Raw genomic sequence first — 23,581 nt, 5'->3', positions numbered from 1 at the left:
GCGCAAGCACATGAATGGATAAAGTTTCCTTCTACCAACAGTGAAATAATGCAGGCTAAACAATTGTAGCAAAGCAAGTTTAGGTTTTCCCACTGCAATTGGTGTGGGTACAGTCACTGGTAAGAATTATGTTTCAAGTATATTTTGTACATGCTATAATAATATTGCCAATTATATTTGGTTTTCTGTTTTAAATACGATGTATTATTGATGGTAGACTACAAAAATTACATGCGTCGACTCAACCAAAAACTGGAATAAGTAAGGTTAATAAATGCATCGAAAGTAACTAACGTTATTAAATTCGAACTCCGAATCGCTCAATTTTATGTAAGTAACCACTTTCAGATTATTCACATTTTTGACAAGCGATGACGTCAAAATCTTACGAGTATACGTACTCCACACTGGTGTCAAGTATTTCCATTTTTCAAAAGTTGGCTAATAATAATTGTAATGAATGTAAAAGATGCAAAAAGCCACAAACACGATCATGCACACTATAGTAGCTGTAATTTTTTGAGATACATGAACTGTGAACTGACGTAATTCGCGTAAAAAGTATTATGTAAGTCGTGGTTATTGTATATCCTTTACTTTTATGATGTGATTACGGGACGATACCGTTAACACGCACGATATTCGCGATCGGCGGGTGCGGTGATTCAAACGAAGATAAAAGTTTATTGCAGATATTTCACTTCCATCGCTGAATGAAGATAAGTTTGTGCGACGTTTTCAATTCTGCATCATAATAGTACACCAAAATGTTATTATTTTCATTCCATTTCGTTCAAAATAGGTTAGATGACAATGTATATCAAAATCACATTATTTATGTTGTACCGCCACAGAATGGTAAAAACATATTATTTTCATTGCACTGGCGAAAGAAATATATAAAAATAACTTTCGTTAATACATATGTATATTTTATTCTTCCTATAGGAGCATCACTCGTACACGTATCACTGCTGCCAGGTCTCTCGATTCAGTCCCGTGCCTCTTTTTTAGCGTCAATTCATTACCTATTCAGCAGCGCAAGAATACACTACCAAACTGAAATATAGTGCACATTAAACATTAAGTTTATGCTTCATTGTTTTACTAATAGTATACAATGGATAATTCATAGGTTAATTAAAACCATATTGAAGACACTGACACTCCCAATAAAATAGGAAATTAATGATTATGTACAAAAATCAAATTATCACGTAGAATCCGTCATCACTGCATGAGTTTATACTGCGTGGATGTTCAGCGTGAGAGTAGCGAAATTCCTCACCTAATTTGGGCTGACGGGAGGAAGCAGGGCTATCTGGAAAGTGAGGCACCTTTTGGGTGACAAAATTCCTGTGCTTCTTTCTCCTCCAAATATTAGCTGGTTGCGTTTTACTTATAAAAATCGGCGTTGAAAAATACGAAGGTTGATTTAAAAGTTTATGGCTATCCATACTGTAATACTTTTAACAATAAACAATAAACAATAAAAGGAAAATAATACATAGTATCCACGAACAAAATATATTTACGTATCGCAATGTTTTTTGGTCAATTCCAGACTGGCTACAATCCCAATGATGTATGTACTCAGTTACATATTTTCTGACTCAAGCACTGCATTTGTGTTTCTAGCTTGCTCAAATCTGGTAATTGGACTAGTGTGTACTCTTACAGCAATCTTCACTGAACAAATACTGGTAAGAAAATGGAATCATCAAATTGCTTGTACAAAGTCAAGAATAAGAATTATTTCACATTACATAACACAATACTATAATACATAACACCAAGATTTAAATTAGCACATACATCAACGATGTTTACAATTGTACCGTATCATACGAAAACGAACTAAGCGCCACTTTAATACTTTTAAGAAAATTACGTATAAAGGTTGATTTCCAGCATTAATGTAGCCGTAATCAAAAGTGAAATTATGTTTCTTTCTTTCTTTTTTTTCTTTCTTTCTTTCTTTTCTTTTCTTTCTTTTTTTTTTTTTTTGAAAGGTGTTGGTTTTCCTCTCTTTTCGATTGTGCAAAACGTTCTAATGCTTATCAGGAATCAATCGTCGCATTTACGTGGATTTTCAAAGTTTGGCGCTTAGTTCATTTTTGCATAACACGGCACAATTATAATAACCCGTGTCATACTTATATATTACATAGTATAAAATGATTGAATTGAAAAAATACAAAATACTTCTTATTCTAACACATTAAGTTTTTTTTTTCGAAATCTTATAATACTGTATATACACTTGTCTAGTCACCATTATTTAAACGCTCAAAATTTTTAGCGTCTATTTCTCTAATTTCAGGTAGTAGTAAGTTGTATAATTTCATACCAATATATTTATAAGTATTTTACGTTTTGTTTGGTTTCATTAAAGAGTACGGTATATTTAATTTTTGTATAAGTGAACAGTATTCCGTTAACGAACTAACGTAGTTTTTTTTTTTTTTTTTTTGACATACATAAGATAGTTTATTACATATGGTGTTTCAAAACAACACCGCGAACGTTTGGGAGGTGATTCCTGATACGAATATAAGACAAAAACGTAGAGACCTACCTGGATGTAAAAATGCTTTCCGTCGGAGTTATAGGCTGCCGAAAACATGAAAAAATAAACTTTAAAGATTCATAGCTCCAATACCATGGAACCTACCGTAGTCGGGTCAAGATTTCACTTAGGAACTAATATGTGCTCTATCCAAAAATACATGTTTCAGAATCTTCAGGTACTGACGCAACAATTTTTATAGAGGCAGTTTGACTACGGGCATATAATTTGAAGTACTTACCAACTACGTCTATAAAAATTGTTGCGGAAGTAACACAGGATTGTGAAACTTGAATATTTGGATAGGCCACTGATTTGGATAGTAGTTCCTAAGTGAATTCCTGAAGACCCTGAGGTATGATAAGCTTTCGTAAAGTTTGGAACACTACTTTTACCTTTGTGATGTCGTTAACAGAAAAAATATTCGCTTTCGAATCATCTAAAACCCCAAAATATGCCACAAAATAATACCGCAAACTCCAAGAGATACTGCGTGGACAGCTATTTCCAGTGATGATCTGATTGACTCTTCCTTTTTGGGCAGATAAGCAACAGTGGAAAATATCAAAATTCTCCATGGCAGCTTCATCCTGCACCTTCATGCAAGAACCTTGCCCTTTAATACAGAATGAATGATGCAAGATGTTGCAATATCTCATACGACGAACGTCGAGCCTGTTTTTTTTTTTTTTTTTTTTTTTTTTTCATGAAACATTCGGAGATGGAGTGGTTTCAATGTACCGTTGTTGTGGGTGGATAATGTCGCCATTACCAGCCCCCTCCCAGAAAGTTCAACTTTTACGATGACTAAATTTAAAAAAAATACGCAAAGGAAAAAAAATAAGTTGTCCTTCCTGAGAAAGGTATCCCCAACAGGTATGTATTTTATAACGTTGCTTAGCGCACGTAAAAATGAGAATATAGCTGGAAAAGAGATAATTATTAAGCACATTTGAATATTCAATCTTTATTGGTTGAAGGATTAAGAAGATATTTAACTTGACAAACAACACCTTGGAATAAAGTCGACATAACATATTTTTATTAACAAAACAAAAAATAAAAAAAAGATTCAATATATAACAAGAATAAACTTTGTATAACTGTCACGTAGAATAAAACATATATGAATCTCGAGTTATCTTCGATTATCGATTTCATGCATAAACTTAAGAGTCTTCATCCCGGCGAAATTAAAATACCGCTAATTTTACAGTAATTAAGTGATATCTTCAAATAGATAAAAGATAATCGAAATGTGGAACAAGAGCGCCGTAAACAATATTATTTTACATGAAATACCGTTATCACGACTCACTTATCTGCTTTCGATTTCGAGCCATTTTGAAAATCGGCATTTATTTTCGCGTTTCTAAACAGCTGAAAACGGAAAGCCACTAGGTGATTTGTGATAACGGTACCTCACGCAAAATAATATTGTCTAGGGCGCTTCTGTTCCATATTTCAATTATTTTTTTCTCTATTTGAAGATATCACATAATTACTGTAAAATTAGCGGTATTTTAATTTCGCCGGGATGAAGACTCTTAATTATTCCTTAACATCATGGTATACCACATGTTTTAGCTTGAAATCGGTCTCAATATGGCTACTGCTTTCAATTATAACTCAGAGTAACAACGTGAAATAATATTTCAAAAATACAATTTTTTCACTCTTATTTAACTAACAAAATTCTTCAGTAAATGACTAAATACTCTAAATTAAATACTCACGTACAGAATAACGAGTGGTAATAACACTAATAATAATAAACTATTTTTTACACAAGTTATGAGAGATGTGTTTTACATACGTTGCAGAGGACAAGTGAAGGGCCCTTTCACTTGTTCCCTGTACATCGCAGAGAAGACCAATCAGCCAATCAGAATGCAGTACTACAATCACGTGACTTCTATCAATAGCTATGGTACCAGATCACTCAATTCAAAAGTAACCAAATATACACATACTGTATATATAATATTTGCTGCAGCTCGACAAACGAAAAAAAAAAAGTTAACACCGGAAAAAGGACGAGAAGAAATTTTAAATGATAAACAGCGCTGTTCCATAATTTACCAAATATCGCATCTAACTATAGTATAACGTATCTAATATATATAAATACAGAGAAGTGAGGGGCCGCTACCCTACATCAAGTCGATTTCCAAATATGTTCTGTTATGAACAATTGTTCCCCAAACAACCCAGATTTCTTTAGTGATTTTAAACAAGCATCATAATAATATTTTTAAAGTGAAAACCCAGATCATTGAGCCCATGTATCGCCACGTAGTGGAAACCATGATTGTCCGTTCGCGAGAATCTTATCAGTGAAAATAGTGGACATGTTGAGCGTGTTCGAAAGTTAAATGCATCTTGTAATTAGCGTGTAATGGATTGCCACTCGATACTTTCTGAAAATATTAAAATTTTATTTCAAAACTAAATCCCAGATGATTTTAGGCGCCACCCTGTATATAAAGTCTTCAGAAAAGTGCATAGTACGCCTTACTTTGTATAGAATATGTATACAATATATAGTGATTAGAACATGAAACACTTATGATATAAATGATGACTACACTACATATGATATTAGGGATATTACAGCTTTAAGTATATTCTATAAAACGTTTAGCGTCAACCAAAATAGAGTACTGTTCCATCATTTGGAGCATGGCTAGCGTATCAAATCTCTCTCACATTGACTCAGTTCAGTTTTACATGCTGAAATCAGTTCAATCTCCCCCCCCCAGCTACTTGGAGGCGGTTTTTTGGGGGGAAGGAGTGGATTTTGGTCTTTGTGCCCATTGAGACTTTTGATCCACATGTTAAGAACTATCAACCAGCGAAGTTTCAACATTAGCCGAAAGCCACTTTCCATAAGAAAAGTGCGAGGTCCTTTCTTTCTTGCCATTGTCAGGAAAAGAATACCTTCTGTACGCTGTTTAAGTAAACCTGAATTGTTGACTGTTCTTGGCATCCGTACACCAGAGCACGTCGTCGCATTCTACTTGATATAATGTTTCTTCGTAGAATTCTAAATGGGAAACTTGGAACTGAAGAACTAATCTCTAAATTTAATATTTGGGTACCTGCAAGAACAACTAGAAATAGTGAACTACTTCATTGCAACACGCCTTGATTCTCAATTATTCAGCGTTCTTTGTTCCATAGACTGGCTTCTGAATTTAACTCCATTGCTTCTGATGTGGATATTTTTAAATCTGAGAACGTATTCCGACGGGAAGTTATTGCTAGACTTATAGAACCTTAGTTTTCTTTCAAGTTGTTATTGCTACACTCATGGACCATTATATAGCTTTTTGTTTACACTTGTTATTGTTAATTTTATATTCTATGTTATATAGTTTCAGTGTAAAATGGCTGCCTTGCTGTATCTGGAAATTTGGCAAATAAATAAATAAATAAATAAATAAATAAATAAATAAATAAATAAATAAATAAATATGAACTTTCATATTTATTTAACCTCATGGATCCAAAATTACAAAATACGTATTTACGTTTTATTTGTATGAAATTATAAATGTTACTTGAAATTGAGCTGTTTTATTGCAATGTAATTACAATCCTTCTTAATGTTGCTGTGTTGACAGTCCTTTTTAGCATATATATTTTGGATACATTAATGATCCAAAATATAAATGTTGAAAAGGTATTTTCCACATAAAAATTTAAGAAGATAAAGAATTTCTATGTATATTACAATGTGTTCATTACATCCAATTTGTAATTGCTTCATCCTCATGTGATGTTTCAGGCTATTAAACTAATAATTTTAATCTTTTCCAGGAAAGCCCGACCATTGTTATGCTCTGGAAAAATATATTTGCTATATTCCCACAGTTCTGTTTGTGCCATGGTTTAATAACTTTATCGCAAGCATATTATATTGTGGAGATGTTGAAAGTTTTAGGTATATATCTATTTTTATTATTATTTTTTAAAACTGGAATCTTTAAGTTTTACGCTCTAGGCTTATGCCGGCTAGGCTAAAGGATACGGTGATGATGAGAAATGAATGAAATGGTGGAAGGAAGAAAGTAGGAGGAAACGGGAGAACTCCGAGAAAACCCACGCACACGGATTTTGTCCACCACAAAATTTACTTGGAGTTATTATTTTTATTGAAAATACATATTTAGCTATAATTAAAAAATTACATAGATACATTTTTGAATAAAAGTAAGATTTTTATTGTTATATAGTAGAAAAGGAAGCTCATCGCAACTATTGGAGCAAGAATCAGTTAGTTCGGTGCAGCAATAATGTAGTTACAAAGCGAAAGATCTATACTTACCAATTAAATAAAAGCTAGTCTAGGACCCATCTTTCAGTCCAATGTTTTATCTTCTTAGCTTTATTTAATATTAGTTATGGAATCCGTAAATATGTGAGCTTAGTGTAATTAATCGATTTTCGTACTTGAAACGATCCAGAGTGTGAGGAGCAATAGCTTTCGAAATCATTTTATTTTGATAAATATTGTAGATAAGAAAAATGTAGCAGACAGTTTATGTTTTATTTTACGATTATCAACGCTTACCATATTCTTCTTGACCTACTTCCCTTTTATTTACAACAAATCAAGCTAACAGATTTTTTTTTACACCTAACATATCAATCATCAAATTGAAAGGTATTTTGTGAAAGAGAATCAAACATATGGAAAATAATTTATTAGATTATTATTGTATTTTTCTATAGACTTGGACTGTACTGTCAAGGCGTTTCAATAATTTAATAACCGAAAATAATAATACTGGAAATATTGTGTATGTTAGTTTTTAGTTTTGGAGGAATATCAAAGTTGGTTTTTGTTTTGGTATTTCAGTTTCATAGAAACACAATCTGTAAATTATAACGTTTTAGGTTATATAATAGCGTTTTACGTTATATCTATATTAAAATTATGAAAATATTTAAAAAATAGTTCATATACCAACTGTTCAAATGATAACACAAGAAGTCGTTTATTTGAACTATTGTATTTTTCATGGATTTTCTGCATTTAACTTATTAATTTTATAATTAATCTTCTTTATAAACGAACTTACGCTCAATATGGCTTCCTCTCATACTATATAAAGAAGTGTTGCCAGACGAGTCAGTTGGAAAAGCAGGAGATTCGAAGATAAAAAACAGGAGAAAGCAGTAGACACATACAGTGGTGGCGTTTGAATGTGAATCCGGGGGGTAATAACATTTGCCATTATTAAGAGGGCAGTAGTCAAAACAAGCAGTCCAGAATTCATTTCCGATGAACTACGTTGTACAAATAAAAGGGAAAAGTCCCGATTTATATTAATATTATTTGATACACACATGTGTGAAGTAAAACGTAGTGAAAGAGCAAAGTGGAGTGGGAAAATGTCTTTTCATGCACGTAGCGATAACGTAGCTACATGGTGTAGTCCATGTTGACCATTGGTGTGTGACCATGGCGTAAGACGATTTCTTGCTGACGATCGTGGAGAAACGATCTAAGCCACTCTTCCAACCAAAGTCCCAATCTAAACAACACTTATTTGCAAATCTTACAAAAAGTCATAAAAATGCTAACCAGAATGCATATAGAAGATGACGTACAGTTGTATTCTTTGGATTCATATTATATACAGTAAAGCTCTATAGAGCTTTTTTTGTATTATAACAGAGAAATTTCGTCTTTTTATGTGAGGAAACATTGAAAATTCAATATTATTAGTAATATATTTTTTCAACTTCTCGAAGTAAGGAAAAAGCAGGAGATTGTTAACTTTTCATTTTCTTTCGCAGTAGATCAGTAGAACGTAGAAAAAGCAGGAGATCTCCTGCAAAATCAGTAGATCTGGCAACACTGCCAGAAAGAATTAGTTTCTACATGTTTGGCCACAAAAGAAGGAAATGATACCATACGATACAGACCATAGGAAATGATATCATAAGATACAGACCACTATCCTTAACCCTTATCCGGGCAAGCTATTTTTGTAACGTAGACTGCAACTGGGGCCTTACCAACTCTATTAGCCTTACCAACTCGATATGTTCATAACTTTAACTTCGACCAAAGATAGAAGAATTCAGAATTTTATGACATCAAAATATTTATGGTTATTAAGAAATTCGAAGAAAAATATCAAGCTACTGGGCCTGAGAGGCCCCGGTTGCCCGGATAAGGGTTAATAACATATCGTTATAGCAGGGGTGCCCACAAGGGGGGGGCTATGACGCAAACTGCGTCATTGAAATATTTGGGGGGTTAAAATCTATATAAATATGTTTGATGAGGGGGGGGTAAAATTAATCGAAAAGAATATTTTTTTCATGGAAGAACACCTACGGATAGACAATTGGGGGGGGTTCGTCATAGACATAAGGGGGGTGGGCACCACTGGTTATAGAATGTTGTTAATAATGTCGTCAATTGTTTTCTGTGAATGTAAGTATTTTTGTCATTTGATGTTTTGTTGTTAACACAAACACATTTCGTCGGGCAGCGTTATGTAAGTTATGTAAAATTCAGTGTGTTAACATGACGCTCAATCTTTAAGAGGAATTGGTTAGCTAAGATTTTATCAGAGAAATCTCATACGCACATGTAATGACTTTGGCCCGAATTTTGGGAGCCAAGAGCTGCACTGCAAGCATCTTTTTTTTTTTTTTTTTTTTTTTTGTATAAATACTTCAGTTTATTTCGTCACAGTCAGTCTTGGCTGGAGTCAGAATTGGAATCAATTAGAAACGACATTGATTATCAACGATAATGAGTACGCTGTGAATCTTAGTCGCAGTCGATCATCAAGATTTAGAATCAAGGATTGATAAAGTTATTCAAAGAGACTGATATTGTGTACAACAAAGACAGCTACACGCATCTGGTGGACTTCTTAAGTTTGGGTCGTCACCGGGGCTGTAGTCGAGGGTACACGGTGGTACATACCGTATACCCTCTGCTTAATCTTAGCCATGAGAGTGTACCTTCTGCTTCAAATTGTATAGTTTCGTTTATATTTATTTCTTTCATAGGCGGCGCCAGGATTTTAGTAATGTGGGTGCAGGCTAGAATGAGACAACACATCTTAACATTGTTGCCAGAACGCTCTGCATTATTAAGCCATAAGATCCCAAAAATAATCCCTAAGTTTTACTTTTTAAAAAAAAACTAGAAAAACACTGTATGATAACAAGTAACTTATGAAAGACTTAAGAAATCGCTCAAATATATCCAAACGTAGGAAACAAGAAATATACAAAATAGAAAGGATTATTGTAGAAAATCTGAAAATCGAAGTTAATGTGGGTGCTGGTGCACCCACTGCACCCATTGTGGCGTCGCCTATGATTTATTCATTTATTTAATCGGGCCATGACTCCAATGATAAAGTTACTGTACCACCTTTTTTCTCTTATATTCTTAGCAGGTGTTCAAATATATGAGTCATGAAAAAAAATCCGGCGAGATTTTTCTCTGTTTCTTCTCGGAGTGAGTTGGTTCCTTCTCCATATCTACACCCATTTATGTTATTAATGCTGTGATTTATGTAAGGAGTGTCATCAAGAAAATAGCATGCTTTTAGACTATAAAACAATAATGTATTCTTTATATTGTAATATCCTATGTGATGTCGTAAACAAGCAGTTCCACGCTTCAATGTTTACAAACAACACCACATGGTTCGGCAAGAGGATCTTCCACCAGAGGGACCTGTGATCACATGCAGACGACGGCTTCTGGCCCCTCCCACGGAGCAGAAGACGACATCGGAGCAGCAGCGCCACCGCCACCCAAAAGGACCCTATAAATTGGATGGACGAAGGCAACTCGACACCAGTTCTCTGGTGACCCTCCTCTAGTCTGCAACGGGACTCTTGGAGTAACCTAACCCCAGGCCTCTAGTCTGCTACGGGACTACGCCTATCCTATCTCCAGGCTTAGCCTGCTACGGGGCTCTGTCTGGGAATCCCAACCTCAGCCGCTTAGCCTGCTACGGGGCTCTGTTGGCAACTTAACCTGCCTCTGCTTGCTACGGAGCATTGGTTCCTTAACTCCACTCCTCTTAGCCTGCTACGGGGCTCTGTTGGAGATCCTGTCTGCGACCACTCGGTCAAAGACTACCTTTTACTCACCCTTTTAAATAGAGACCAAATTGTATAGTATTTTGTACAAATACTCATATTTTTTATAATAAAACTGGTAGTGGGAGACGATTCCGGACACTCTTTTTATTAACTGCTCTACCTCTTCCTTATATGAGACAAAATTACACAAAGTTTTACATGGTAGAGGCTTGACCGACTCAGAATAAACTCTGAATACTCCCCTACCGGACAGTATTTTTATTAACCGGAAGTGGACTTTTTTTTCTGTGGAAGGTATGTGAATTTTTTAAAGTGTTAGTGCTTTTAAGTGAACTGAATTTTGTTTATGCCTCAAACTAGAACTGGTAAAAACACTTTTCCAGAAAACATTTTTAACATGGAGCAAAATTCGCGCCCTTCTTTTAATATACCACACCTCACTAAGTATTCGGGACACGTTACGGAGGACCCCGATAGATTTTTTATGCTTTTTGACCATCTTGCATTATTGCATTCGTGGAATGAACAGAAAAAGAAAGAACTATTACCTATGTACTTACAAGATGTAGCACTTGATTTAGTCCTACAGTTAAAGGCCCAGAATCAGTTAGAAGCGCTTAATTATGACCAATTAAAAGACAAATTAGTTGCACTGAGTAGACCAAGATTACCGGCATATCGAGCGGAATTCGAAATTTTTCAAGTCCAACAAGGTGAAAACGAGCCAGTAGATGCTTATTTTCTCAGAAAATTAAGGGTCATTAGGCAAGTTTTGCCTCAGGCCACCGAGGAGCAGAAAATAAATTATTTATCCTTAGGTTTAAAGAAAACTTTTTTGCAAAAGATAGCGTTAGAAACATTTACAACTGTTCACGCCTTACAAACGCATTTACACAACCTCGAGAAAGCAAATGACCTCATGAAGAAACGTGATTACGTGGAATTACAACAGGCATTTTATTCACTCTGCGATCAGAGTACACCAGTCAGCAGTTTACATTCATCAGCAGTCGCTGGCGCTTCCTTCCCTGTACATCATCAACAACTGACCTATCCAATATGTAACCCAACACCTAGTTGGAATCAATACCAGCAACCAGCTTCAGTTTTTCCTACACCTTCAGCACCACAGCTACAGGGTGCATCACAAAATCAGATAATTCCAAATCCTTCCCCCCAAGTTGCTAATCCGAATCCCCCTCCCGAACCCCCCGCGCCTAGCACATCTAGTAATTCCAGTGCAAACAATTCATTAGATTTTACTAAATTAGCAAATCAAATGGCTGAACTATCTCTTCTTGTAGCTCAAAATGCCATTAAGAACTCACAATTTAGAAGAGGTGGCCGTAACAATTATAGGTCGAAAAGTACAAATAACGGAAATCAAAATCGGCAGAGAAATGGAAATAAGAGCAATTCTAAAAATAATAATAAAGATAATAATAGTAATCCTAGGCCGGAAACTGTTACAGTATGCGGTACGTGCTATAAGAAAGGTCATTCTTCCAGTACATGTTATAAGAACAATCAGCAGGGAAACGCCTAGGGGGGCCCCAGGACACACCCTCTCAAGAACATGTTCTGAGGGCCGAGAATGAGGAAAAAAGTGAACAATAAAGATTGGCAAATACATCACTTTATGCAGTAGCTCCGTTATCAGATAGAAGGGAGAACATTAAAATGTTAAACCAGGAACATAAATTATTAATTAATGTAACAATTAATAAAGAAAAGTATCCTGTAATCATAGACACTGGCAGTTCATTGAGTCTTTGGCCTAAAAATTGGCTTCCACCAAACACAAAATTGATCCCTTTTAGCACTAATCTACGAGGAATTGAGAATTCTGTCGTAAATTTACGCTATATAGCTTTGATTACATTCAGAATTGGCTCAACAACATTTTCTCATTATTTTAGAATTTTAGAACATGGAGATTTTTTGCCTTTATTCGGTGAAGACATTCTAAATCGATTACAGACCAAAATTGACTTAAAGAATAACATGTTGTCAGTATACAAGAAACCACGGCCTCCGCAGTATCCAATTGAAATTGATACTCAGGAAAAATTATCTGCTAACGCTAGGCATACAATAAAACAGCACAAGTCGGCTGATGTTTTTACAACACGAAAGGTTACCATACCAGCCAGGTCACATTTCTTTTTACCAATTAATATCAAGAATCGGCAAAAGAATAATAAATACTTTTTCATCTCTCCATTAGAAAATTTGCTGGACAAATACGGACTACAAACGTTGCCTACTAAAGTACCTAAGAATAATTTGACTTTATTGATATCAAATCCTACAAGTAGACCGGTAACGTTAGTAAAGAGCACCCCAATTGCGTATGTTGAAGAGAATGTTCAAGAAGTAGATTTACAGGGTGATTACCAAAAAGATGAACAAAATGACGAAAATTTTATAGAACGGAACAAGAAATTCAGAATAGGCTGGAAGAGACCAAGTCACTTTTTGATATTAAACTATTTGACATCAATCCAAGTTTAACGAGTCAGCAAAAGAAAGCTGTGCATGATCTACTTTTTAGATACAGGGATGTCTTTTCTTATACACCAACTGACATTGGCTACTTTCGTGGCTATGTACATAAAATAAGAATAGATAAGGGAGCCTCTTTTCATCAGAGATCACCTCCCATTCCATTGGCAGTAAGACCCCAAATTGACTTACAAATTAAACAACTTTTAGATGCCAATATTATTAAAGAAACTAGTGACAGTTCTTTTTCCTCGCCACTTCTCATAGTGAAGAAGCCAAATACTTCAGAGTTCCGCTTAGTTCTCAACCTCCAAGCTTGCAATAGGTTCTCACACTACTTAAGTATACCATTTCAAAATACGGAGGATATTCTACGCGTTTTAAGAGGAAAAAGCTCTATATCCACAATTGACATAAAAACCTCGTATTTCCAGCTATTATTGCATCCCAAAAGTCAAAAATACATGACTTTTGAGCTCAATCATACTAGGAAGGCATATAAGTTTCAACGTTGCGTAATGGGACACACTTCGTCCGCCGCTGCCCTAAGTATAGCTGTACGAATGCTTTTAGAGGGACTACCACCGCGCATAACAGCCTTTGCGGATGACCTCGTTATAGGAAGCAAAAATTGGAAACAACAATTGTCAGACTTGGAATTGCTCTTTAAAAGGTTAAGGAAACACGATTTTAGAGCAAACCCGAACAAGACCCATCTATTATACTCGGAATTAGAAGTTTTAGGATTCACAGTTAATGGAAAGGAGATTAAAATATCGCCTAAAATTTCCAATAAAATACGCAGTTTTAAGAAACCAACCTCTAAACGCACCTTGAAGAGTTTCCTCGGACTATGCTCTTATTTGAGGGCACATATTAAAGATTTCACGGAAAAGGTGGAACCATTTCAAATTCTTTTAGACAAAAATTCAAAATTTAAATGGACAACACAGCATGATGATCTATTTGAAAAACTTAAAACGGATATTATACAAGCTCCATCTTTATTTCATTTTGATCCATCATTGGAAATCCGAGCATATTCAGATGCTTCGTCAACCTCCGCAGGCGGCATATTGGCTTGTTATGATACTAAAACCAATCAGGAACGTGTTGTTTCCTATTGTAGTCGACGTTTTACTAAAACTGAGAGAAAGGCCTCCACATGGCAAAAAGAACTATATGCACTCATATATGTTCTTCGAAAATTTCGTTATTTCTTACTGAATAGAAAATTTAAATTATTTATAGACGCTAAATGTTTGACATCACTCACTACCCAACCGGACAAAGTCGGAAAATTTAGTCGTTATAAAATATTTTTGGCAGATTACAATTTTGAAATACAGCATATTAAAAGTCAACAGCATCCCGCAGACATTTTTAGCTGCTTAGAAGACAAACAAGATATACAAAAGGACGAGAATCAAGAAGTTGATAACTTCTCCGACACAGAAGACGCTAAAGTTTTTGCTTCACATTCTTTAGAGCACACTTTTCAAATCGACCAGTCCATTATGTTACCTAATTTAGCAGATGAACAAAGGAAGGACCCTTCATTTTCGGACATCATTACTGTATTGGAAAATAAAGAACCTAGCAAATTATCTACACTCCGTGCGGCGAAATATTTTTCTCTTAAAAATGGATTATTATATAGGACTCAGAAACACCCTCAATTAGGACTGCTGTATTTACTTTGCGTACCAAAATCTTTACTAGGCAAATGGTTCGAGGCTATTCATAACAACCCAATGGCACCACACTTTGGTTACACCAAGACATACCAGTCGGCGCTTAGGAAATACTATTTTCCTAACATGAAAGCTTACATAGCCAATAGAATAAAGACATGCAATCTTTGTCAAAAACTAAAGAAGTTACCAGCTAAACCAGCGGGCCAATTGCTGCATCACCCATCTAAACCCATTGCCACTGCTTGGCAGTACGATTCAATTGGGCGAGTGCCGGTCGGAGATGGAAAATTCAAACACATACTTGTTGCTATAGAAATGTCCACGCGATATTGTGTCACCAAAGTTGTAGACAACATCACAGCAGAAGAAATTGAACAATTTCTCATATATGACATTATTCTTAAGTACGGATCTTTTTCATACCTGTATTTGGATAGACACCCTGTACATAACGCTAAGAGACTGCAAAACTTAGCAAAATTCTACAATTTTGAATTTAAATTTTGTCCAGCATATGACCACAAAAATCTGGGTGTAGTGGAAACATTCCACAGAATAATACAGAACGCTCTTAAATTTTTTGTACAGGAGAATCAAAATCAATGGCCAAAACTAATTCCATACATAACATTCGCAATTAATACATTTGTGCAAGCCGGAACTAAATACTCATCTTTTTTCCTCATGTATGGATACGAACCTAAGACCATCTCTGATATTGCATTAGCGTCAACTCCAACATTATGTGTCAACAAAGAACATTTGAATAAGATACGAGGGATCGTTCAGGATAATTTAATCGCAAGTTATAATAAACAGAAAAAATATTTTGACAGCAGACATCAACAAACTAATTTTGATAAGGGACAGAAAGTACTTGTATTCTTTCCCAATCGTCAAGTTGGGATACCAGAATCATTTTCATCCAAATATGTAGGACCTCTAGAAATTATCGAAAGAGTTAATCCTAATCTTTATAAGATCAAATTTCCAAATTCATATCGTCAAACAATACAGGAGATTTCAGTGGACCGGATCAAGCCATTTCATGAATATAGAGATCATATAGAACAAGAATAAATAACTTCATTTTATTTTCTACACGAGCGAAAAAAAAAAAAAATGCAGTACTCACCACTAAGAAGAAAGAAAATACAGAGACGCGAGTTCAGCAGATAAAACACTCATCATAACGACACAAACATTCATTTCCTTTTTGTTTTATAAAAAGCTGATTCTTTATTTTACGGTGGACTGAAAGAATGCTGAGATCTGCATTTTTGCATTTAAAAGGCAACTGACCTTTACAAGGACAATCAACTTATAATCATACAACTTCTTCATTCTTTGAGCTAAATGATGCCACCAACATAGAATATAAATATTCTACAGGACGTTCCAAAAGTTATGACCACGCTTACATTATACAGGATGACCAGGAATTCAGGACCATCATTACTATTGTCATTGACATTTAAAATTGGATTGTTTTATTTAAATACATATCTTTCACGCATATATTTTAGAAATTTTACACCTTATACAGGGTGACCAAGAAATCTCGCCGTTCGAATCAGAACTTTCCAATATAAATTATCTTTATATCTCAGTGTCCATAGTAGCTTTTTTATTACTCCTAACTCATAATTTTACATAGATTATATATCCGTCTTCGCTCGTTACCCAAAATATCCAAAACGCCTCGCTTAGAAATATCTCCTCCAATTCCGATGGACACATTTAATACCAATATTTTAACTATGCAGCAACTGACATTACAGGCTCCAACACCATTCACTATAAGTGAACTAATATATGCGTATTAAGCCAAAGCTTAAAACAGCCCTACCTCGAGGGAAATGAAGTGACATATTAAAATGCACCGATCCTGCCTGTGATTAGGGACTAACTGTTTAGTGCTTTCTTCCGCTACCTTATTACTGCTCCGAAAAGTGATTTTTTTGTGTGTTGCAAGTGTTATTAATGTTTTAGTGCTTTTTTTTGTGTGTGATACCTCAGTGTTGCCAACCCTCATATAAAGAAAAATAACCCTTCGGCTTATTTTTTAAACAAGCCAGGGGGGTGTAATATCCTATGTGATGTCGTAAACAAGCAGTTCCACGCTTCAATGTTTACAAACAACACCACATGGTTCGGCAAGAGGATCTTCCACCAGAGGGACCTGTAATCACATGCAGACGACGGCTTCTGGCCCCTCTCATGGAGCAGAAGACGACATCGGAGCAGCAGCGCCACCGCCACCCAAAAGGACCCTATAAATTGGATGGACGAAGGCAACTCGACACCAGTTCTCTGGTGACCCTCCTCTAGTCTGCAACGGGACTCTTGGAGTAACCTAACCCCAGGCCTCTAGTCTGCTACGGGACTACGCCTATCCTATCTCCAGGCTTAGCCTGCTACGGGGCTCTGTCTGGGAATCCCAACCTCAGCCGCTTAGCCTGCTACGGGGCTCTGTTGGCAACTTAACCTGCCTCTGCTTGCTACGGAGCATTGGTTCCTTAACTCCACTCCTCTTAGCCTGCTACGGGGCTCTGTTGGAGATCCTGTCTGCGACCACTCGGTCAAAGACTACCTTTTACTCACCCTTTTAAATAGAGACCAAATTGTATAGTATTTTGTACAAATATTCATATTTTTTATAATAAAACTGGTAGTGGGAGACGATTCCGGACACTCTTTTTATTAACTGCTCTACCTCTTCCTTATATGAGACAAAATTACACAAAGTTTTACAATATTGAATTAATTAATACATACGATTTACATTGTTCATTAAAAATGCCTTCTGTGTGTCTTATGACAATGATAGATGATCAAAATTCAGCGTATACCCTCTGAAAATTTTAGTACTACAGCACTGGTCGTCACCATCATTTACGTCAGGTATGATCTAGTTAACCTGACCTTTTTTAGCCTGAGAATTGTCATTCACTTTTGACTTACATAACAGACATTCGCCAACACACACTCAAAATTAATTAACCCTTATCCGGGCAACCGGGGCCTCTCAGGCCCAGTAGCTTGATATTTTTCTTCGAATTTCTTAATAACCATAAATATTTTGATGTCATAAAATTCTGAATTCTTCTATCTTTGGTCGAAGTTAAAGTTATGAACATATCGAGTTGGTAAGGCTAATAGAGTTGGTAAGGCCCCAGTTGCAGTCTACGTTACAAAAATAGCTTGCCCGGATAAGGGTTAAGATTGAGACAAAATACATGTTAACTATTACTTTAAATTGTGTTTCTCATTTAAACAGACGGTTCTTTTTTGCCGACTTAAAACAGTAGTGGAGATTCCCAGAAGTACCTAATAGCACACATTTAGGTGTATTCATTTTAACATTAGCAATATAGGTAATTTAAGATATGCCTTGAGCTAATGCTAACAATCTGGATGTACTCCAAGTGCTTTATTACTAGAAATTCTACCAAAGTAAATTTTAAAGGAGCAGCAACTCAGATTGACAGTACTTACGATTCTTAAGTCTTGTATTTTGCATGAACTAAGCACACAATATTTCCCTTCTTCCAAGTAATTCCTAAAACATACAGACCGTTATCAAAATGATGAGATATCTATAGTTGCCAATGCGTAAGATGTGTCAAGTAGGATCACTTAGGACAAGTATGTATTGTCTGGTTCTTGTTATTGATGTATTAGGTGATCATTTGTAGTATGTCAGATGAGGTAGAACAAAGGCTTGCACTGAAACTGGAAGACGGTGGTGATGTAATATGGAGATCTCTCCGAATTTCAAACAGGCCAAATTGGTTGCCCAATTGTTGGTATCCAAGGTTGCCAATGTGTTAGATATGTCGTGATGAACAGTGTCCAAGATAATCGCAGCCAATAGAACTTGCGGCAAAACAACATCAGCGAAGATTTATAGCAGATAGAAGAGATAGGGTTTACTAAGCATTGCAGAAAATTGTCGTAGAGCAAATGAGGCAAAAGTTACCGACGAACTCAATCAGCACTCGGGACAACCTGCTGTGATATTCAGTGCCCGACACAGGTAAAAAAAAATCTAAATATCAGCAACCGGGGTAAGATTCTAATAGCTTCTCATCGTCAACAACACGTTAGCGCAAACAAAATGGTTGATTAATTTACCTGCATAGAAACTCTGAGTTCATTGCTTCGTCAGGAAATATAAGATGTACTTTTGTACCTTGATTTCTCGTAATCTATTTGGACAACCTGTGGGAAAGTGTTGGCTAGCCTATTTTGATATAAATCGTTAGCAATTTCACTAACATGTTTCTAAATATGATAGTTAACATCAAGTGTTAATCAAACTCTTAATACGACACTAAAAACAGTTCTAAGTAGAGCCCTCAGTGAATGTGTGGGCAATTTAGGTGCCAAGTTCATCCAATGGTTCGTATTGTGTTTTCTGTCAATGATACAGTTTTCCAAGGTGACAAAGCTCCAATTCGCACTGCTGGAGTTCCTGACGCGTGGTTTCATCAGCGTCAAAATAAACTACAACTTCTTCATGGGCCAATCTGAGAATTTAAATGTTAATGAACATCTGTTTATCTCAACCTGATTTAACACTACTTTTGCAGTGCTATTTTCATCCCCTCGTTTATTTAATGTTCCCTCAGGGGAAATCAGTTCACATCATCATTTCTTACCAGCGTTACAAATGTAGTCAGTTTTGGAATTCAGACAACGAAGCAGACTGTTAGAGTAGAATAGCAGTTTTGGTATTAGAGTGATACTTTTTTCAAATGAGGGAGTATTTCTGTACTCACCCTGTGTATATGTTGAAATGCGCGCGCGTACTGTCTCCCAGCATGCCTTGGGTATTAGGAAACACCAGTTGTAGTCGTAACGTCAATGTGAACCGTTGAGTGTTTAATCAAATTCAGCATCCCACCAAGTGCGAATGAGGTATGTGATTCGATTTTTGACATCAAGGAACTTGTTAGCAGAGAACTCACGCTACGACTGCAACTGGTGGCCAAGTTATGCCGTAAGACAGCTTGCGTGCGCATTTCAACAGAAGCAACAAACATAGCCAATAGCCTCAGTGAAAACGACGGTTGCAGATTGGCTTCGGCTATAGGCGGTAATTTTTACTTAATGGGCGTACAAGAACGTATCGAACGCTATGATAAATGTTTAACAAACATGGTAACTACATAGAAAAATAGTGTAATGAGTACAGAAGAAATAACCAAATATATATATATATATAAATCTTTACTAATTTTGTTTCTATTGACAATGGGACCTTACTTGAAAGAAGCCCTAGCCTATATAAAGTTTATGTATTTGTCATGTATCCTAAAAAGTTTATTTCTATTTAAGTATTATTATTAGTTATTATATTATCTTAAAATTAAGTTTACTGTTAAAACCAGTTTGAAATTTTGAGTTCAAGGGACCCAGAAAATGATTAATTGAATTTCTACTACTTTAAAGGGGAAAAGTTGTCTTCAAACTCGAATAGAGTTCTGGTGCAGACTTAGTTCGAGATTCTATATATCACTGTATGAAATCTATGAGTGTCATTATTTTAAATGGTCACTAATTATATGCTGTACCATAAGTTAGCGAATATTTTATCACCAATGCACACTTTTACTGGTATTAGAAATATTAAACTGTTAGTTTATAGCAACATATCTTAATCAAAAATTTATGTCTACTTTTAGATATGGAACAATCTTATAATTGTTTTGAGTGGCAAATCATCGGTAGTTACGTATGTTCATTGGCTATTCTTGGGCCTGTATTCTTCGTAATCTGTTTGATTATTGAATACAGAATATTGGAGAGATTATGTAGAAAAAGGGAAGTAAGTATTCTGTTTCTCTTTTAATTTATTACTTCTGTCCTCATATTAACAGACAATAAAATCTTCGTATACTTGCAGCTCTTTGACCCCAGTAATGAAAGCCTTGCAATGTTGCCATTAGATGCTGTCTCAATTCTGATGACTTGTAAGTCCATACTTAAACACGTAGATTCGAGACAGGAGATAAAAGGAACTAATCAGGTGCCTAAAGGAATAATGTAGAAAGTTTGTTTAAACGAACAGGAATTTTAGGAAAACCAAAAATGGATTAAAAGATTGCGATCTTTCCCAATAATTAGTTTTTAGATCAGGGGCCACAAAATTTTTGAACGGCACCTAAATCGAGTTTTCCTATTCTTTTTATGGAATAAGCATATGATACTGAGCTGATAGTTTGGGTTTGACTACATTATATGTAGTTCTCCAGATATAAGGCCTACAAGAAATTTTTTATTGAAATATATTAGACCTTTTGATTCAGAAACGAAATACTAATAAAAAAAAGACAAATTGAAAACGAGTCAATTTCAGAAGACAGTTGAAAGGCTGGAAAACAATCTTAAAATCGAATAAAATAAGTAGCAGGATAATCATCAAATGAAACTTCCCAAAGAGAGTTAATCCAGAGGAATAATTAATCAAAATTGACGATATATTGTTATGACTTCTGCTTTTCTTCTTTTAAAGTCGTAGGTGATCATTGTGTACAGTGGCGTATTTAGAATTTTGTTTTGGAGGGTTATGCATAACACGTGAATAAGCATTTTATTTTCCTTTTGGGTGCCGACAAATTTTAATGAAATTGTGCATATAACAAATTTATTTCCGGGGGGGGGGGGAAGGACTTGAGCCCGATAACCCCCTAAATACGCCACTGATTGTGTATAATAGGCGATTTATCTACACGAATTAGATTGCTGAGAAAGGCAATACATTATTTTTATTATTTTTACTAATTTGAAAGTTAATCCTGGTGTGGTTTCATTAATTGGTTCAATATTTAAACCTACACATATAAAATTCCATTATTTTAATAGGCTTATTTAATTCTAAAAAATGGCATGTTCGCGAAATTACATGACGCAGAGAAAAAATAGACGAGTTTCTAGTTTCGGAAAAATAGCCAAGTTAGAAATTTGCAAGAATTTGATGTTGTACAATATGAAGTTCACAAAATTATCTTAACAACAAAGTCTTCTTTTTAAAAAACTGTGTTTGAGGAATGAAATGGCGCATTAAAATATAGCATATTGTAGGTGTTCTCCGTGGCTATCTTCCCACTGAGTATTCGGCACATTCTTGTAGAATGTCCAATATATTCAGACCTTAGAGATCGATTACGATTGGCTACGAAACTTTGTTGAGATTTTCGGGGATTATGCGGTCGTAAGTAAACGTATTATCATTTTCGTTCGTGAAATTGTAGGTATACTACTTATCATGCTCAAAGATTTTCCGTTCTAGTTTTTTCCTCTTATGTATTTCTATTATTGCCATTTTTAAAGATATTCTCTAGTTCATGCTAATCATGCTTTTCTAGGTCTATTCATGCTTTATAGTTTAATAGTTATTCTTTTAACCGTTTCGTGACCTCTGTTTTCAGTGTTCCTTTTAGAAAAAGTGGTCCGGGGGGCACTTAGTATTCGGAGGGGCACATATTATTTTCACACAGTATTATTTTATTTATTATTGTTATACTATAGACATATTATTTTGGTTTTTTCAGGGGGGACACTCTCAGAGCTTCGGGGGCAGTGCCCCCCAAAAAACATGTTTGAAAGAAACACTATAGTGGAAAACCTAGCATGGATTACAGTCTAATTATGTACGCTAATGCTGTAGACTTCATGCAAAAATCTTGAATGTTTGCATTAGTTGGCTATTCTGCTAAACTACGGTGCTATGGAGACGGGGACTTTCATACTATGTTTTCTATTGTCCAATGCTGCTTATGCCACATTTGTTTTATATTCCTTTCATGGCAAGCACGCCATTTGTAACAGTGTGATGTTTACACTTGGTTGGCAACACTGACAACCTAGAATGGTTGGGAAATGGTCACACTCAACGTCTTCTTGCTATAGTATCGTGTGATATTTCTGCCAAGCTTGTTTTATAAACGTCTTATCGTACGGGACCTGTTTTACACCTTCTCATTTTTACAATTGGTTGGCAATACTGACAAACTGTGGTCCTTAAGAGAGTAATACGTCCACAGTATTTTCTCTAGTGACGAATGATGTTTATGCCACGTTACATGGATATACGTTCAGTGGTAGAGAAACCATTTGCCACATTATATTTACAATTATATGGCAACACTGACCAAATGGGTACGTCTGGGTGCAAAGTGATATTACCAAACCCTTGCCCGAGTAACGTTCTAGCAACGAGCGAAAAAGGAACGTAATGGGCTCAGATGCTTACGTGTTATGGGTCGTAACATTCGTTTTTATTTCTGTCGAATATGTCATACATAGGGTCACAAATACCAACAAACGGGCCCCTTGTAGGGTGAAGTTGTGGGTTTGCCCGTGATTTGAAAACGTCTTCGTACTTCTCATGGCAAGAGCTTTCAGACGATATATAGGTTTTATCCAGGTACTAGGTCCCGATATGGAATCATCCCTAGTAAGTGTGTATACTAGAGTCTCTTGTGTGGTTAGGGAGGAGGGGAAAGGAAGCGGTGGCTCAGTGGTAGAGCGCTCACTTATGCTTCGTGGGTCCCTGGTTTGAGCCTACTTATTATCAAGTGGGCTTTGTAGTCGACAAATATCGTGTGTGTGGGTTTTCTAGAGATTCTGCCGTTTCTTCCCACTTTCTTAACTCCATCATTTCATTCAATATCATCATCACTGTTTCTTCAGCCTTACTGCATTATCG

The 23,581-nt window shown here is 35.6% G+C and overlaps 1 protein-coding gene across 1 annotated transcript in view; it reads left to right on the top strand.

Moving 5' to 3' along the window:
• LOC145672005 (phospholipid-transporting ATPase ABCA1-like) overlaps nt 1-23,581 on the top strand; it is a 378,961-nt gene that overhangs the window by 320,981 nt on the left and 34,399 nt on the right. The window contains exons 32-34 of the mRNA XM_081741187.1: nt 1,565-1,703; nt 6,392-6,515; nt 20,556-20,698. Coding sequence (XP_081597313.1) covers nt 1,565-1,703; nt 6,392-6,515; nt 20,556-20,698 — 406 coding nt within the window. The remainder of the gene's footprint in view (nt 1-1,564; nt 1,704-6,391; nt 6,516-20,555; nt 20,699-23,581) is intronic.

Source organism: Thermobia domestica, chromosome 15 (assembly GCF_964235325.1).
Source record: "Thermobia domestica chromosome 15, izTheDome1.hap1.1, whole genome shotgun sequence".
Taxonomy (NCBI): Eukaryota; Metazoa; Arthropoda; class Insecta; order Zygentoma; family Lepismatidae; genus Thermobia; species Thermobia domestica.
Note: the sequence above shows the minus strand (reverse complement) of the source record. Positions and strands in the feature narration are given on the sequence as shown.